At 45.7% G+C, this 19819-nt stretch overlaps 1 protein-coding gene across 7 annotated transcripts in view; it reads right to left on the bottom strand.

The window, feature by feature from the left end:
* The window catches only part of rbms2b (RNA binding motif, single stranded interacting protein 2b), a 47891-nt gene that overhangs the window by 14752 nt on the left and 13320 nt on the right, over window positions 1–19819 (bottom strand). For all 7 annotated transcript variants that reach the window (XM_084334098.1, XM_084334097.1, XM_084334102.1 and 4 more), the window contains exons 3-4: window positions 13785–13843; window positions 12297–12388 (exon numbers count right to left, since the gene is read on the bottom strand). In XM_084334098.1, the coding sequence (XP_084190224.1) occupies window positions 12297–12388; window positions 13785–13843 (151 nt within the window). The remainder of the gene's footprint in view (window positions 1–12296; window positions 12389–13784; window positions 13844–19819) is intronic.

The raw sequence follows: 19819 nt of genomic DNA, 5'->3' as shown, positions 1-19819 counted from the left end.
TTTGTTACCTTGATGTGTTCTGTTATCGTTTGATTGATTGTGTGTTTCTTTGGTCTGTGTGACGCACTATGTTTTAATTTTGTCATGTTGTAATGTTGTTTTTCGGACCCCAGGAAGACTAGCTGGCGTCTTTGCGTTAGCTAATGGGGAGCCTGGTCAATAAACAATAAACCTTTGAGAAATGTAAGCGATGCAGCGCTTGAACGAGACCGTGCCGAGCACAGATTGAGGCTGTATCTACCCCTCCCAAATCCCTCTCTCATGTGAATTGTAAAATCTCCATTGTTGGATTGTGTACATTAGACAAGACATCCTAAGTAAAGGATATTGCACCCCTCCTTGAAGGCTCCAAAAGGCGTTTCCATGAGGCAACTCGGGAAAGGAACTGTGAATCTGGAGGAGTTTATAGAACCGGGATTGTAGTAAAAAAAGATTCGCAGCTATTCAAAGGTGGGAAATACTGTATTGCAAACCACTCAATGCCCCCAGGATTTTTCACACATGTCAAATACATTTTCCAATATGAATTAACCAGATAACCTATCAACACATCATCATGTCCACCGTCTGATTAAAGAAATATAAAATTAATGACAAGCTTTAAACTTCTTCCAATTTAGTCATTTGCTGAGCAGTCCTGACTTTTTACCCTTGAAAATAACACATCATCTAACTCTTCTGTCCTCTCTTTCCTCCATCTTTGAGAGTAAAGTTATCACACATTAACCTTGATCATGTACTTTCTAGGAGTGGAATGGTTCACAAAAATCACGGTTTGGTGTATATCACGGTTTTGAGAATACATCTATTTTTCTCTTTTTCTTTTTTTAATCCTATTTTCCTCCGCCTGATTTTTCTGTGTTTTTCCTCTCATCCCAATTTAGTCGTTATGCCAATTCCCCCCTCCCCTACCTGGTCGTTGTGCGCATGTGCCCCCTACTGGTCGGTCTAGGGAGCCCTGAGGTCTACCACATGCTTCCTCCGACACATGCGGAGACAGCCAGCGGCTCTCTTTTCACCTGGCAGTGCGGACTCTCATTGGTGAAGTATAACGTGTGGGAGGTCACGTCTTGTTTACATCAGGGTCCCCCATTTTCAATTCATAATGAATTTTAAGTAAGAGTGCAACTTGCTCCGTGCAATCCATTCTTTGTGGATTTAGCCCTAAGGCTTTGATTATGGATCTTGCCCTGTTGGAATGTAAAATACAGAGGTGCTGGTAATGGACCGGGGCGATGCCAACTGGCCCATAACGCTAAATGTATTGACAGTCGCATACACCTTGCGTAGCGCAATCCCCACACTCAGTCGCTGTTTAATCCATCGTAGACAAAACTAAATATGTAATCCGTCCAAACGGCAGACTTGGGCGATGCTGTTGAATATTAATGTGATATAGCTTCTGTTGTCCACTTATAGCCATTTCCCAAACACAATGACTGACAGCTGCACTCACCTTGACAAAGCCAGTTCTAAAAATAATTATTAAAAGGGCCTGTGTCTTATAAATGGCCTTTTCCAGTGTTTAGCATTGTTTTATATCAATGGGGGGTTAGTATCAATGGGTCTGTGTCTCCAATTACCATTTTGGCGGATTGCTCTAATTCAGTTGAGACAATCTCCTCCCCCAGTGAATTAGGTTATTCTGATTTGACTGTTTTGCTGACGTGAATAAGGCACTGATCTGCATAACTAACGGCCCCTCTATGGTTGTAGCGCAACCATGTGAGTGGAAATACCTGCACTTCCTCAAGCGGGTGCCGACAGAGAGAGGCAGAGAACGAGAGGGAGAGAGAGGGAGAGAGAGAGAGATAGATAGGGACAGGAGCTTCTGTCAGGGAAACAAACACACACGCATTTACACACACACACAACCTGACCGGCGCGCAGGGAAACACAAACACACACATTTTACACACAACCTGACCGGCGCGCGTGGAGGGTCTTCTCCCTGGTAGAGAGAGCGCGAGAGGGACCGCGTGCAGGAGTGTGTAAATGTGTGTGCGCGCGGGGCTGGTGGAGGGTCTTCTCCCAGGGATATCACTGTCAAAATATATTTGACTCCCACGTGCACGCCCATATTCCGATCCGTGCAATAATATTCACAGCGGTATATATTGTCATTTGAAACAAGTTACCAATGCATTGTCCCGTGGGATTATGCCCCCTCTGCGAAATTAATTAGTATCCCCCTCAATCTTTCTACCTCTCTCTCTGTGCCAGTCGCAGACTGTGGGCGACTGTCACTCAAAGCTATTATGGGCGGAGCCCATCCCAAACAGCTTGGAATCTTTATTTTTTTATCCACTTTTTCTCCCCATTTTCTATTTTTCTCCCATCCCAATTTCGTGTTTCCAATTCTTCCCTCCCCTGTCTTGAACGTTGCTAGACTATGCCTCCCACTGGTCGGCTGTAGTGAGGATAGAAGCCTTGCATCACGTGTCCCCTCCGGTACACGAGGAGGCAGCCTGTCGCATCTCTTCACCGCAGCAGCTCGAACTCTCAGTGGCGAGGAATAACGCATGGGAGGCTCACGCTGCCCCCGATACTTCCCGTTTCCGCCACACCGGCGTCACCCAACCGACCTGTAGGAGTCGCTGTCCAAAACGTCCAATCCCCACCCACCGGCTTTCCAACCCTCTAACACTGCCAATTGTGTTAGTATGACGGCCGGCCAAGCCGGTAGCAACGCAGAGAGCTGGGCTCGATACCAGCATATCCTGCGTTAGTGGCGAGCGCCTTGCCCACTGCGCCACTCAACCGCCCCAACAGCTTGGAATCCGGAAGTCGAAATGTTTTGCTTTCGAGTAATTGATAAAAAATATAAAACAATGAATTTTTTTGAAAAAATACTTTACAGATGTGTTCCATAGACTCACAGGAATTGTGTAAAGTTGCCCAAATAGTGAAAGGAATAGCAATGCATGTCCCCTTAAATTACCAATCGAAGGTGCCGGACGATTCCTGCCCACTTTAACCCCTAGGCATAGGAGCATTCAAAGATGCATCAACTCATTCAGCGCCAGTCACGATGATAGTCAGGTTAACTCGCCATCGCTTGAGCGCCAATCACGAGTATAGTCGGGTTTTAATTGTTATTTCTTTTATTAGCGATATCCATTCATTTTCATCCATTCAGCCTGATGTTATCGTTGGGAATGGGTCTGAGCTCGCAAAAGGGCAAACACCGCCGCCTACGCCTTCCAGTGGGTATTGCACTCCACTGGGAATGGTGTAATTTCTTTTCTGGGACGATCCGAGCCGTGCAGGCGGGGTTTAGGTACTCAGGCGAGGTAGGCAGATATAACGATGCATTGGAACAGTAACCCCGCTCGCCTGTCATTGTGAAACGGTCGGTAATGTGGTACGGACCTCCGCAAGCAGTATTTGGAATGGCGATCAGATAATTGGATTATTTCTTTTGCATTACATCAGATACAAAGTAAGAACACTATATATAAATTTGATCGTTGATCTGATATTTATTTCTACCCCGATAGACGCTGTCTCTGTGTCTGTATGTGTGGCTGTTTTCCGTTGGGTGCAGAAGGGGGGGGGGGGGGGGGGGGGGGCGCCGGTCTAAACCACATTGCATGCTTGCACGAGGAAGGATAATAATGATGATCTAGCGTTGATTTCAGGAAGATTCGATAATCAGGCGAAAAATTACAATGTGTTTAGTGTATTCCACTAAAACGCTATTATCGCGTCTTTCTCTGGAATTACTCAGAAGCACCCAAAGTTATACTCATATTCAAAAGGCTATAAAACGGATATGTACAGATGAAAAAACAATCCGTTTTGTACATGTTGACTGGATGCAACTAACTGATAATCGACAGGTGTATTAGACCCATAGCTATAATGTAAGATATATTTTAAGGACTCGCAAATCTCGCAGTCCCCCCATTGACTTACAGCGGTGGCGTACTAGCGCCATCTCGTGGATTAAGCGATGGTGCAGAATGAGTTAATGGCACGCAATGGCATCATTTGTACCCATATTGGATTCTCAGCATGTTTATCGAAATGAGCCCAGAAGGAAGGAGCACGAATGGTACACGGCCAATAATACAACTAGCCATGTGGTGATCTCACCCCCCCCCCCCCAGTCTAGTTTGGACCGCTGTGAATAGACTTTCCTAATTCTAGGTCTCTTCTTGTCCCAAATGAAATTTGAAATAATTTGATCAATGATGTAAATAAGGATTTGAATATAGGAATCTGTAATGTATGGAGTTAGTACAGGGACTACTTAATGTTAGTCTACATACGCCCCTCTTGTCATGCGTGCTTACATTGCACACAGGTCATATGAATGTACTGCCAGGTTGGGGGTACGTCATTAAAGCCATGGGTTCAACGCTATCTCCATCTCTGTGATTCTTATATTATGTAGTTGTGTAATTAGACAACATACACGACAGAATCGTTTGGGAGGGAGATGGGACCACCTTTCAAGGTCCCATAATGTGCCAAATAATGTGCTTTTATTTGTTTTTTTTTACCTTTTTAATATGCCTCTAGAATTCCTGTCATCGTTGTAAATGAGAATGAGAGCTTACTCTTCACGATTCTCGAGATTAAATAAAGATTGAAACTAAATTGAATTAAATGTTGGAAGAAATAGAACAAAACTGAAAAAAACGCTGAATTTCTTGGCAGTAGTCGAGTTCAAATGAGTCTGTAAAACTTGGGGAAAGCTTGATAGTGGTGCTTCACTCACACACACACTCCGGTTTCACTGGAGTTGTGTTGCTAGGGAACAGCTTGAACCCATGTTTTCTTCCCTGTCAGTTGCTGATATTAGCAAACACTGCAACAGGAAATAAACCTGGCTCCATGTAGAATGTTTATGAGAAGTTGAAATGGTCTATAGATGGTTTCAAATTGACATAACATAAACATTCTAAAAGGACCCACGCTCATTTCCTGTGGCAATGTTTGCTAATGCAATAACCGACAGGAAATACACATGGGTCCAAATCGTTCCCTAGCAACACAACTCCAGTGAAACAGTCTATACATCTCTTTGGGTGTTAAATGTATTGTTGCACATAGTAACACACCACTGTCTCTTCCAACATAGCAAGCTGTGGGAAAATAATTCCAAACATTATGTGAAAGACCTCTATTTTGGCATTGCAACAGGAATCATCCAATGATCAAAAGCCTTGAGAAAAAAAAACGCCCTTCCCTAGCGTAGCAGGAAATGTTAAAGATGTCTGTCATCTACCAAGGCGGAGGTCGTCAGACAGTCAGAAAAACAGACGAGGGATCGTTTTAAAGCAGCACTGGGGCTGAGGGATGAAGTCGGCGATGAGATGTTGAGATGCTAGGAAAGAGTCTGAGGAGAGGAAAGATATGCGATAGAGGTCTGGCTGGACTTCGGCTCAACTTTGGCCAGGATATTCCTTCTCCTGGGCTTTCTCTTTCTCTCCCTCTTTCTCTGGCTGGACTTTAGCTAAATGTATCTGGCCAGGATGTTCCTTCTCCCTGGCTCTCTGTTCTCTCTCTGTTCTCTCTCCAGGATGTTCCTTCTCCCTGGCTCTCTGTTCTCTCTCTGTTCTCTCTCCAGGATGTTCCTTCTCCCTGGCTCTCTGTTCTATCTCTCTCTCTTCTCTCTCTCTGTTCTCTCTCCAGGATGTTCCTTCTCCCTGGCTCTCTGTTCTATCTCTCTCTCTTATCTCTCTATGTTCTCTCTCCAGGATGTTCCTTCTCCCTGGCTCTGTTCTATCTCTCTCTTTGTTCTCTCTCCAGGATGTTCCTATCTATTGTTATCTCGTTCTCCCACTCTTGTTCTCTCTCTCTCCAGGATGTTCCTTCTCCCTGGCTTTCTGTTCTATCTCTCGCTCTCTATTTTCTCTCTTGCATCCTACCACCCTCCAGTACTTTTTTTGTTGATCTACTTTTTCTCCTCCATTTTTCTGTATTTTTCTCCCATCCCAATTTAGTCGTTATGCCAATTCCCCCTCCCCTTCCTGGTCGTTGCGCGCATTTCCCCCCCACCTGCCAGTCTAGGGAGCCCTGAAGTCTATCACATGCTTCCTCCGACACATGTGGAGACAGCCAGCCGCTTCTTTTCACATGACAGCGAGGACTCTCACTGGGGAGGTGTAATGCGTGGTTGGATCACACTACCCTCCCCAGTTCCCTTCCTCGCTGTGCAGGCGCCCTGACCGACCTGTAGGAGTCACTGTTTACAACGACCAGGATACACCCCACCGGCTTCCCACCCGCTGACACTGCCAATTGCATCAGTATGGACGACCGACCAAGCCGGAGGTACCGCTGACAGCCGGATTCGATACCAGTGTCTCTTGCGGTGGTAGGCAGACGCTTAGTCCGCTGCGCTACCCGGCCACCCTCCAGTACTTTATTACTAGGTAATAGACAGACTACCTAGTACAGGTTGAAGACAGACTTAGAGAAGACAGACTAACAGGTAGAAGACAAGACAGACTAACAGGTAGAAGACAGACTAACAGGTAGAAGACAGACTAACTGGTAGAAGACAGACTAACAGGTTGAAGACAGACTAACAGGTTGAAGACAGACTAACAGGTTGAAGACAGACTAACAGAAGACAGACTAACATAAGACAGACTAACAGGTTGAAGACAGACTAACCGGTAGAAGACAGACTAAAGGTGCTCCCATGGTCGAGCAGACTGTACGCGGACTGGACTCCGCGGAGGTCCGCTGGACTCTTTGAGCTTTCATAGTCGAGCGTACCTCAGCGGACCAATTTCCTACATGTCTCGCGCCAGTTTACACCATTTTTCCCACGCTGTTCAACTTCGGTCATGTCGTCGTCATCCGATGTCAATAAAGAGTATCTTATCTCCATTTCCAATATTTCGATAATAAAACGGGCAGTTTTACACACTTGAATAACATGTATATAGGCAGCGAGGTGCAATGTACCGTATAGGCTTGCTCAATGAGGTGGACAGCGCGTGGTGCTGAAATGGAAAACACGCATTGCATGAAATAAAAACACCAGTTTTATTTCGAAATATTGGAAAAACGGAGATAACATACCGTAATTCCTCTAATAGTAACCCCGGCTTGTATTTGTTTCAACTGTAGCGGGTACCAGGCTTGTATTAGGAGGAGGCCTGTATAAGAGGGAGGCCTATATTTCAAATTTTCAAACGGATCATAATGAATAAATCAACATTTTGTGTCAGTTTGAACCCAGTAAAATGTACTGGGTTCATTTATTGAAACCAAGTACTGTATGAAATAGTAAACAGTGCAATTACAGGTGGTCACTGGTCATTTCAACGTTTTCAAAGTGAAATCAAGTAACTAGCTCAGTATGCAGCTCAGTATAATATAGTTTTAGTAACTAGTAATTTAGTAACCCGGCTTGTATTAGGAGGCCGGCTTATAATTGCTTAGCTCAAGAGCGCACCCGGCCATTAATAGAGACCCGGCTTGTATTTGAGACCCGGTTACTATTAGAGGAATTACGGTAGTCGGTTATCTCCGTTTCCAATATTTCGATAATAAAACTGGCAGTTTTACACACTTCATTTAGAAAAGCCATTCTCTTTTGCGAGTGAAAAAGCGAGTGGTTGGGGAGCTCCAGTAGCTCACCGCGTATCTCGGCGCTATTTCGGCGTCGGGGACAACCGTGCGCGTCACGGATCTGGGGTACACGAGTTCGACTCCCGGACTCGCCGTATTTTCTCAGAGTGTCTTCCCCTGATCTATATCCTATTCAACCTGTTTCTGTCGGTCATACTTGACCAGAAAAAGCGGTAAACGCTAAAAAGAACCAGCTGACTGGTCAAAGTTTAAAAAAAGAAAAGAAAAAGCGAGTGGTCAGAATAAAATGCAGATCGGCGTCACATTAAATGCAGGTCGATGTCAGCGCCGATCAGCGTTTTGTGTGACACCAAGTGAGCGGACGTCCGTGCATTAGAAAATTGGACCTTCGCACTTGGAGTCCGCTTTGGGTCTGCTTTGAGTCCGCTTTGAGTCCGCTCAGTGTACGGTCCGCTCGACTATGGGAGCACCTTAACTGGTTGAAGACAGACTAACAGGTAGAAGACAGGGCCATTGTGTGCGACTGCCTAGCTGCTTTAAGAGGACCGGTGGGGTGTTAGTAATGTGTGTGTGTGTGTGTGTGGGGGGGGGGGGGGGGTGGTAGTAATGTGTGTGTGTGGGGGGGGGGGGGGGGGGGTGTTAGTAATGTGTGTGTTGGGGGGGTGTTAGTAATGTGTGTGGGGGGTGTTAGTAATGTGTGGGGGAGTGTTGGTAATGTGTGTGTGTGGGTGGGGGGGGTGTTAGTAATGTGTGTGTTGGGGGGGTGTTAGTAATGTGTGGGGGGGGTGTTAGTAATGTGTGTGGGGGGGGGTGTTAGTAATGTGTGTGGGGGGGTGTTAGTAATGTGTGGGGGGGGGTGTTGGTAGTGTGTGTGGGTGGGGGGGGGTGTTAGTAATGTGTCGGGGGGGTGTTGGTAGTGTGTGTGGGTGGGGGGGGGGGTGTTAGTAATGTGTGGGGGGGGGTGTTAGTAATGTGTGTGTGGGGGGGGGGGGTGTTAGCAATGTATGTGGGGGGGGTGTTAGTTAGTAATGTGATATCAGAGCATAATTAAATTTCAAAAGGCTCTCCATCCTGAGGACGGCCTGAAATGATGATGAGCTCTCAGCGGAGAATCACAGAGAGGACATCCTGGACAAAGACCATTGGAAGTGATTTGGATCATATCTATAGCTTCATGCTATTACGTTCCCAGGGGGGCGGCCATTAACATCATGTTTCCCTGGATGGTAGTGATAATGCGTCGCTCACATGCAGCACTTATATTCATGTTTAATCCTGACCTTGGATTCACAAGCAGGGATCAGCTCGCAGACATCAGCACAATTATGCAGTTATTTCAATTATGTCCTGAAAATTCTTGGAGAGGACAACCTTAACAGAAACCCTACCGGAAGACCAAGGGGTTTCTCTTTTTGCTCGTGATTTATTATGGTGAGCTTTTGTACTTTGCTACCTGCACAAACAAACAGAATTTGAACAACAGCGATGATAGCTCGGGAGATAGATAACCAATCTGTACCTCCCCCTAACAATTTTGCATATTCATTACGTCGGTGTGCAGATGTGATTAAAAAGCTGTAAATGCATTTTGAATTCATTTCCATGTCATGAATAATGCATTATGTAATTGCTGCGACCTGTGGTGAAGGTGATTTCTCCCTCACCTACCTCCTCCCTCCCTCCTCCCCGCTCCCTCCTTTCTCCTCCTCCGCACGGTGAATACCACACCACAGGAACGCGCAGAGAAAAGACCCGCTGTGGAGCTCAACCGCCAGTGAGTCAGAGAGAGAAATCTGACGCAAGCGTAAGCCAAGTTGTAAAACCCACGGACTGAGCGGCGATGGGAAATCAAGTTACTTTGCGAATGAGACGCTGTGTGAATGTCAGTCATCCAGCTTAACCAGAGATCAGCTTCCCCCGAGTGTTAGGGGTGTGCGCGGGGTTGCGTGTGCTCTGTGTGTGTGTGTGTGTGTGTGTGAGAGATGGTGATCCGCTTGAGGTGAGGTTGGTGGAGTGTATGCGTGGTTGCCAAGTGTGCTCTGTGTGTGTGTGTGTGTGTGTGTGTGTGTGACAGGGCGGGAGGCTGGGCGCAGGGCCCTGCTGCTCAGACACTGAGTCAGACGCCACCAGGGGGAACAGGCAGGTCCTTTGTGCGCGGGGTGCAGAGGGAACAGGCGCTGGGACACACTCCCCTAGCATCATCACTGTGCAATCTGCTAAAACACACACACACACACACGTACACATACATACAAAAATTGCACGTGCACACACACATGGACACACACGCGCACGCACACACACACACATACATACATACAGGGACACACTTGTATGCATCCACGCAATGTTGTTTATGCACAAACTAATAGTTCAATATGCTCATACATAAATACTAGTGCTGTCAATCGATTAAAATATTTAATCTGATTAATCGCATGATTGTCCATAGTTAACTCGCGACTAATCGCAAATTAATCGCATTTTTTTCTTCTAAATCTAACTTATCAAATTCAAAACAGAGTAACTTAAAAGAAAATAATAATTTAAAACAATGAATAAAGTGTGCATGAAATAATAGGGGAAAGAAAACGTTAGGAACTTGTTACATTCACACACACAAGGGCTGAGGACTCACACCCCCCTCTCTCTCTCGCTCTCTCACACATTTAGAATCTTTATTTATGTCCACATAAAGACAATGTTTAAAGGACACAAATATTATCAGTGCACTTGTACATTGTGGGTTATTCTGATACATTCATGCCCAAATTGGCAATGGCAACCAAAGTTACACACACACATGGATGATGAACCTGACAATCAACACACAGCTCATGGATACAGATAGCAGCGTCTTCTCCAAATTGCGCGGCTGCCAATAATTGCTGACACTGAGCAATATCTTGCCAATTGTTTGGCTCTTCTCTTCGGAAGACCGGCCATCTGAAGGCCTCTAACACCCAACTTATGAATATGACCCAGGCTTCCAAATATGAGAGAGACACACACACACACACACACACACACACTTTGAGTCAGAAACAAACATAGTATCAATAATACACCAGAGTAAAGTCTAGTAAATTATTATTTATTTTTTAATCTTTTTTTCTTTTCTAAAACGTCAAACATGCCTTAAAAAAAATAGTGGCGTTAACAGAATTGTGCGTTAATGATGCGTTAACTTTGACAGCCTTAATAAATACACTTGCATATGCACACTATTATGCATGCATACAAACAAATACACACAAGCATGCAAGCGCGCACGCACACACACATACACTTGTATGCATCCACGCAATCTTGTTTGTGCACAAACCACACACACACACACACACACGCTAATGGGTCCATATGCTCATAATCCACTGCTCATACCATGGCCTAACAACAATCCTAACATGAGCCCTGCAGCTCCAAAAGCCATGGGGAACAAAGGAGGAAGAGGGAGGAAGAGGGAGAAAGAGGGAGGAAGAGGGAGGAAGAGCCAGAGACGATCTGGCAGGAGAGCAAGAAACACAAGATAAGGTCAACGAACACAAAGCTCTTTCTCCAACTGGGACTTTTCATCATTGTAGGCTAATGAATTCACTAAGAATATCATTGAATTACACCCGTCTATAAATGCATGGCATAATCGTGTTGCCAGGGTGTCTTCCGTATGGACCAAATCGCATTACGGTTTGGAATTCCGTGATGTCAGTTCTGTACAGGTGTGCTATTGAATCAGTCTCTAAGACTCTGATGAGGGCTGCTGCTGCTGCCACCATCATGAAATGTTGTCATGACGATTACTGTCCGACAAATCATTGCGATTACGGTACTGATTTAATTATAATTTGGCTTAAATCCAAAGTGTGCCAAGATCTGGTTTGCGGAAAAACTGAAACAATAGGCCTATTGAGATTTAGGATATGTGACACACAAATTGATCTATGTCTGTGTCATAACCTCAACCTAAAACAATTATCACTAGTGATTATGATATATCTAACTATAAAGGAAGGAATCTGGTCTGTCTGTCCTTCGCATATCTTGAGAACCGCTCATCCGACTTCATGCTCGACTTCACGCTAGCTTAGCACAATGAATGGAAGCGGACAGTGCCGATTAGCCTAGGCATTGTCCAACTAACACACACTTCATTGTGCTAAGCTAGGCTAACGTGCAGCCAGATAGCTTTCTACTGAACGCACAGAGATGAAACTGGTATCTATCTTCTTGTCTCTCTCTGGAGAAGACGAAGCTAATTTCCCAAAATGTTGGCGTGTTCCTTTAAAGGTAGAATCTGTAATGTCGTCAAACAGCACCCTCCGGACAAAAGAGCCCTACTTGGTACTGCACTTCGTTTACATTCTTTGTTTTGGTGTGATGCGTGGGTTGGTGCTTAGTAAATTATTATACTGTGAATTTCCCCAAACCTCTCTTGGCAGAGCTGTGGCCGGCGATAGCAACCCCTCCCCCCCTGAACCCACTCGACCCACACTCGGCAGGTTTTCAGCTGTAACCGTAAAGAATGCCTGTGTTGACATTCCTGAGATAATGACAGGCCAACGGAAACACAAAAGCAATGTTTCGTTAAGATTGACCAACAATCTAAAAATATTACGTTTCTGCTGGGCGTGTAATCATCAGTGTGCAAAAGAGTGTATACCCGACTTTTCGACCACTGAACGCACGCCGCCCCCTGTGGGTGTATGTTGAATTGTCATGGTTGGGAGTAGCGCTCTTACCTTAGCCATTTGAGCCTGTACACCACCTGCCTTCAGCGCCGTCACCGCTTTCTGAGCTGAGGCCAGACTGTCAAAGTCAACAAAGCCATAGCCTGGGGGGGGGGGGGGCACAAGGCAGACAGAAGGAGGAACTTAGGAGGAGGAATGCATACTATGGGATTCTATGGGCACAGGCTACGTTCACACTGCAAGCCTTAGTGAGCAATTCTGATCCATTGCTCAGATCCGATTTTTCTTTAGGCACAACTGTACAGCCCTGTCCTATATTGTATTGTATTTTTTATTCTAATTTAGTTGATACATTCCAATGTATTTTATTCTACTTTAATGGTCTGTTAATGTTGATGCACCAAAAGACCAAGACCAAGACCTTTGTATGTGCAAGCTTACTTGGCAATTCTGAATGTGGCCAATATCAAATTCCACTGTGAACTGGTCAAGCTCCTGGACAATAACGAAAGTGGACGTAAACATGGAGGACACTGAAGTCACAGTTTATGGTTTGATTTATAAATTGATGTGCAGCGGAGGCCAGCTAATTAGTGAGCAAATGATAATGGGGGGAGGATACGTCCCCTAAACTTTAAGTTTTGCTTGTACAGAAGTATCACCAAGAACATTTACAAGGTAAACACCTCACTGTCCCTCCACTGACCACCTACATCACAGCTGCCTTCCATGTTTATATTCACTGAGTGACAGAATTGTGGTGAAGGTCAATCTAAACTAGAGTGACATAAAAGTCGCATGAATTCTGATATGACTGTTGTTTAGACTTGCATTGCAAAATATCAGACCTGTATCTGATACCTCCTTCTCCCCCTTTCTTCTCTCTCTCTCCCTCTGGTTCCCACTCTCCCTTTCTCTTTTCCCCTCCCTCTCTTTCCTTCTCTCTCCCTTATTTATTGTAATTTTCCTTGTATACTATTGCTACTGTAATTTTGTATTTTATTTACTTGTATGCATGTACATAACCTTGTTGCAGCCCCCCCCCCCCCTTCCCTCAAAATGCCTTTGCTTTTTGTATATAAGAATTTGTTCTTACTTGCTTGCCTGGGTGAATAAAGGTTAAATGTATATATTTTCTATATTTAAAATCAGATACTATCAGAATTGAAAAGATCAGATTCCATGTGATTTGTGCCGTTCACACCGGCCCGTTCACAGATTTGTGCCAATTTCGCCCTGCAGTCTGATCATAGCCTCATAGAACTCAGAGCACACATAGTAGAGGCTGGATTTGAACAGACAGGCAGCCAGGTTTGGGCTAATACCACAGTGCCCATCCACGGGAGACAGATGTGGAGTTATGCAACGCTGCCCACAGTAGCGTTACGTCACAATACACACCTGCTGAGGGAGGATGAACTTGAGCCTAAGCACACAGCTACTGAAAGGTTTGCACGCAATGTTTGCACTCCATCTAGAAAGTGGCCTACATTGTAGAGAGGAGTGATGGAAAATTTACAATAACTTCAGACTCCTCACCTTTACATTTATTGGTGGTCTTGTCCAGAATTGCCTTGGTGGACACGATTTTCCCGTACCTGGAAGGAAACAAAATGGTAGGTTGACGGTCAGGCGTTGTGCTTCCAACGTGTATAGAAGTCCTGGGTTCTTTGTTTACACTCCATATTACTAGCATAGTAATATGGTTGAGATAATAGAGTTTATATCTTTACATTGAACATACAATAAGGCCGTCTTTGTGCAAAAAAAAGACTTAAATTAGAGGTCAATTGACAGACCTGTCAGCAGAATGAGAGCTGAATGCAATTAAATCATCTGAAACTAATTGATGTGTATGTTGTGTGTGTGTGTGTGTGTGCGCGTGTGTGTAGGGAAATGTTTCCAACGGAGGTATGACACAAATTGAATGAAATAAGAGTAATGACCCAGAGATTTCCGCATACCGGGGTGAGCCATGGATTTCCACGTCTGTCTCAATCCAACATTACTCATACCTACGTGTCGATAGGGATCATATTTCGGCGGCGGCATGACAATATATTAAAAATGATTATTTCAGCATTTTTTCAGACAGCAGCACCACAATGGGATGTCAGTATGAACAGTCCTGCATTGTCTGGCTCAGTGGTTCTCTTCTCACACACACACTGGCATGCAGATACATACAGTGGCATGCACACACACACACACACAGGCATGTCTGCAAGTCAGTTCAGGTTTGCCTTAACGTAAATAAAGTTGACACCGCCAAACAAAAATATGATATTTTCTCTTCAATAAAATATAATGAAACCAGCCTATAATAATACTTTTCCTAATCAACATAGTTTGCTCCTTGGCCAGCAGCTGCTCATATTTAGAAGTTTCCTGGTTGGTTATAGAGGCCACCTAGTGGGGGTAAAGCGGTCATCTGGTAATCGGAAGGTTCGATTCCCTCCCCCAACTGCTCCCGATGAGCAGGTTGGCACCTTGTATGGTCGCCTCCGGCCATCGGTGTGTGAATGTGTGAGTGAATGGGTGAATGTGAGGCATAAATTGTAAGGCTTTGGATAAAAGCGGTATATAAATGCAGCCCATTTACCATTTAACTAGTACTCAAAGGTTCCTGGTATCGACTGTGCCAATACTGCTGAAGTCCCCTTGAGCAAAGGCACCCAACCACCAATGTATAGTATGTGTACCATATTATATATATATGTAACGGATGGTATCGTGAAGCGCAGTCAATAAGGACTGGGGTGGGGCGGCTAAGTGGCGCAGTGGACAAGGCGCTCGCCACTAACGCAGGATATGCTGGGTTCGAGCCCAGCTCTCTGCGTTGCTTCCGGCTTGGCTGGTCGTTCATACTAATACAATTGGCAGTATTAGGGGGTGGGAAAGCCGGTGGGTGGGGATCGGACGTTGTGGACAGCGACTCCTACAGGTCGGTTGGTGCGCCTGTACAGCAGAATCAGGAAGTATCGGGGGCAGCGTGAGCCTCCCACGCGTTACTCCTCGCCACTGAGAGATCGCGCTGTGCAGGTGAAAAGATGCAACGGCTGCCTCCTCGTGTACCGGAGGGGACACGTGATGCAAGGCTTCATCCACATTGCAGCCGACCAGTGGGAGGCATGGTCTAACAACGTTCGAGACAGGGGAGGGTAGAATTGGATAATACGAAATTGGGATGGGAGAAAAATAGAAAATGGGGAGAAAAAGTAGATAAAAAAAAAAAAGGGCTGGAGTGAGTAGCGGTGCCAGGATGGTATCGTGAAGCACAGTCACGAAGGGCTGGGGTGAGTAGCGGTGCCAGGATGGTATCGTGAAGCACAGTCACGAAGGGCTGGGGTGAGTAGCGGTGCCAGGATGGTATCGTGAAGCACAGTCACGAAGGGCTGGGGTGAGTAGCGGTGCTATGGGTTAAACTCACTCTCACATCCTCAAAAGACGCATAGACACGGTACAGAGAAGTGAATTCACCTCTTGGTATAGTGGTCTGTGTTGTTGCACGTGGCGTGGCAGACCCGTGTTCGAATCTCCCTTGGGGCATCGAAGTTTGAGGTGACGTTGTCACAACCGTTACATATATATATATATCATTTACAAGCCAAATGACTGGGTGTGCCTTGGACTTCTTGTATAAGTGCACCGGGGCATCAAATCAGTAGAGAACCACTGGCCTAGCTAGCCGTCTGGCTGCGGATATCTATATATATTATAGGATGGGGCCTGGCTTGGGCCGATGCTGCTGTGCTGTAGAGTGTCTATCAGCTCCCATCTCTCCAGGCATGTGCATGCAGTGTAATCTGATATGCCTCTCCTTGGCTGTCCTGTCCAACGCTGGCTCACATCCACACTCTCACTCTGCTAACAGGCTTCTCTGTAGGCAGCCCTCGGCTGCTCTGCTGGGTCCTAGTGCCCCTCACGGTTAATGCCTTTTTCGGTTCGGATACATAGTGCTCGTCGAACTATAGGTCAGGACCCACCTGGTGGATTTTGCCGTGGAAAGGTTTGGGAAAACCCCCAAACTGCACCACACCTAATGTATCAATAAATTAGGTTACTTTCAAAGTGTTTTCCGTTAAAACATTTACTGATGACCTGCTTAAAATTGGAATTAGTAATGTAATCCACTGGATTACTCTCACTCTTGTGATGTAATCCTATTTCTTACGGTTACTTTTGCAGGGCCATGCCACCCAATAATTCACCCAATGCTCTTACTGTGCCCCAGGACTGTTCGGTCAGTATGTGTGAACACACTCAACTCTCCTAAAGCTAGAAATCAGTGAGGAAACGGGGATGTAAAATCTGCGACTGCTCAATGAAAGGGGCTCCGACTTTATGAGGCCATGAAATGCTTGTGTGAGCTCTTACACCCAAATGAGGTTTTCATTCTGGTTCAGACCTTCTAGTTCTAGCCATGCTAAACTTTCATTCATAATTTGTCTAAATATACCTGCATATAACCCCGCTCTATACTTACTTATAAACCTGCATATAACCCATAGCTCTGTATGATAGCAAGTACAATAATGCTGTATATACCGTATGTACAGTATATATATATATCCACACCTGTCTGTATTTACCTGCACATAGTCCTCTCATATCCTACTCTTACTAGTTTCTCTGCTGGCCAGTATGACTACTACGATAGTGTCCTGTATACCTGTATCACTGTACATATTAATACTACAACTCTGTATGTACATCTGATTAGCACTACATTCGGTAGTACTCATTTGTATATTTTGTACCCAGTTTAATCACCTGTATACATTGTATATTGCACTTCACTGTTACACTTGCACTCTGGCTGGATGCCACTTATTTTTGTTGTACTGTACTTGTGCTGTATAATGACAATACATTTTAATCTAATCTAATCTAATCTAATCTATATATAAATCCAATTTGGGGTGTAGGACCTCACGCAAAAATGTTATGGCCTTGTGAAATCAGAGCCCCATTGATTGTCTGTGAGGAGATGTGAGGAATCCAAACGACAAAGTAAGTTTGTATTAGTCTATGCTGCTCCACCCTGTCCATCGAATGCAGAGAAATAACGTGGTGTGTTCCTCAAAGATATGATCAACTACCATTCTCTTCTCTCTCTTCTTCTGTCCTTTTGGACACGGCTCGGGGTCCCACACACGCGGAGCTCCTCCTTTATCCTCTCACAATACTATTGTTGGCCATACAACATAGATTTCAGGCCCAGAAGAAACAACTGTCCTGAATTCATCAGTAGAGCGTTGGCTCGCTCTGGTCGTCTCTCTTATATTATGCATTTGACCTAAACATGGAGCATTATTTTTTTCATGGTACAATTCCACGACTATGCTAGATAGAAGACGGGGACCGCCATCAACATTGCAGCGTTATCCTCTGGGAATAACATTATATTTCTGGAACAACAAACTCCGGCTACATGTATTTTTCACGCGCGGCCACTTTGAATATAAAGCATCTCACATCCACACAACGGTCTATGCTGTTCAAAGGCTGCGAGAAAGTCTGCAGAGAATGATCGTTACCGGTATCCTTGGTTGTATTTTACAACTGTGAACCGTGTTTGCTACCCCTGCCCCGTGTGTGTAATGGAGAATGACGCCTGGTTAGTGAGTCGAGCTTGGAGCTCTGCGGTTATATACGATGTGGAGCGCAGAGAGGAGGGCCTGGAGGCCCATCCATGTGTGAGAGAGAGAGCGAGAGAGAGTGCAGTGTCCAGCGAGTCCGACCCAGTGTCCGATCCCTCTACGGTCAACCGCCAGGGTTCCGGGCCAGAGCCAGGGCTACGAGAGCCAGAGACGCCGCGGGGGCCCAGGGGATGCAGAACCCAACCTCCCCCACCAACCCCTTCCGCCATCCCTCGCTTTCTCCAGCCTATATCTCAGAGCCTCCATAGAACTCACAGTTCTGTAAAGCTCCGTGTGGGGGAGGGGAGGCAGAAAGAGTGAGCGGGCGAGAGAGAGAGAGAGAGAGAGAGAGAAGGGGGCAGTGCTCTTTCCTGATATAATGCGTGCCTTTCCTGTTGTTCCAACTATACAGTAAATCTAATTTACCCCACGACTTTCTCTTTTCTCTTCCCCATCTGTGATCTCTCTCTCACTCTCTCTCTCTCTATCAAGGACTACACGCAGTATCTCTCTCCCAGGCCGGTCCTCTTCCCAGTCCAATTCAACAACAAGAGAGGGAGCAGAGAATTGCACTGCACTGCTTAATGTGTTCCACTCCAAAAGCAAATTTCATGCAGTGATTTTATCTGCTCTGTAAAAGCAGAAATATGAGAGCTACCCCACCCCCCCCCCCCCACCCCAGAACACCACCTGACACACAAACCCTGTGCTCCGTTCACTCCTCCCCCCCCTGATTCCCTCCATCACCCCCCCCCCCCCTTACTCTTCATGCCAATGCCCTTGTTTGTCTTTCCCTTTCCCCTGGGCTCGCCATTTCCTGTAGGGTTGGGCAGCCTCATGTGAGCCATATCTTCCAGACAGCTGTAAAATAGCAGGCCTCTCCCTCCCTTTCTCCATCTCCCTCCCTCTCTCTCTCTCTCTCCCCCTCTCTTCCTCACTCTCCATGTCTCTTTCTGCCCCGTTCTGTTTCCCATCACCGCGCTCCAGTATTCAATTAAGCAGAGGCCCCAGCTCTCATTCATCTCGGCCCAACATGTTTTGATGTGTTTCATTGAAGATCTAACAAACACAAGCTCGCAGTGACGCCGTGTGTTTGACGTCGAGGGCTACCCGCTGCCCACATCACCGGCTCTCAGGCCGACGCTGACGGCCCGGGGAACACGTCGAGGGTTTTATAGTTTCAGAATATGACTCTGAACAGAGGATGGAGTGCCATGTCAACATCTGGATAGGTGGTTCTCATCCCTTTCAGCTAATAACCCCCTAAAAACAAAGGGATGCTTACGATGGACAGGATCACTAACTGTGACGGCAACTCCTCATATTTTTCCTTTTTTGAGGCAATTATCGGCGGACGCCTCGCGGGTGTAAATATTAATCGTAACACTTTACTTCAGGGGAATAAAATAATGATTAATTACCCATAGGAACTCATAAGGAATAGGGTTGGGTACCGAACTCTGTACTTTTTAACTCTTTGTGCGCCAGAAACTAGTATACTCGTGTTTCGTCGCCAACGCTTGATCCTTTGATCTTTTTCCTTTGATCCCCGTTCTAAACACTCGCTCGGAGCTCCCTGGGTCTCCCTGGCACAGCTGCCTACGTTGGAATTGCAATGACGATCGAATCCCACCAGGTGGCAGTATCACCTACCTTTTGAACTGGGGATATCAGTTGTCTTCCAGTGATGAGTTACCTCCGGCTGCTTCCGCCTCGGAGTGGATCAGGACATAGCAATCGGGAGGAGATTTTGTGCCTCAGACCTATTCTTTCCCATATGGTAGCCATGCCCAATATACACGAGTAATTGCGATCGTAATGGGACGACTGGGATTTATTGATTTTAGAGTACCTTCTGACTGAGGTAAGGTCTATCTTAGGTAACCTGCTGGTATTTCTTTTACTTAAAACATGCTTCTGTACCGATCACAG

The sequence above is a fragment of the Notolepis coatsorum genome (assembly GCF_963971535.1).
Source record: "Notolepis coatsorum genome assembly, chromosome: 17".
In the NCBI taxonomy this organism is placed as follows: Eukaryota; Metazoa; Chordata; class Actinopteri; order Aulopiformes; family Paralepididae; genus Notolepis; species Notolepis coatsorum.
This window is presented reverse-complemented; position numbering and strand designations above follow the sequence as displayed.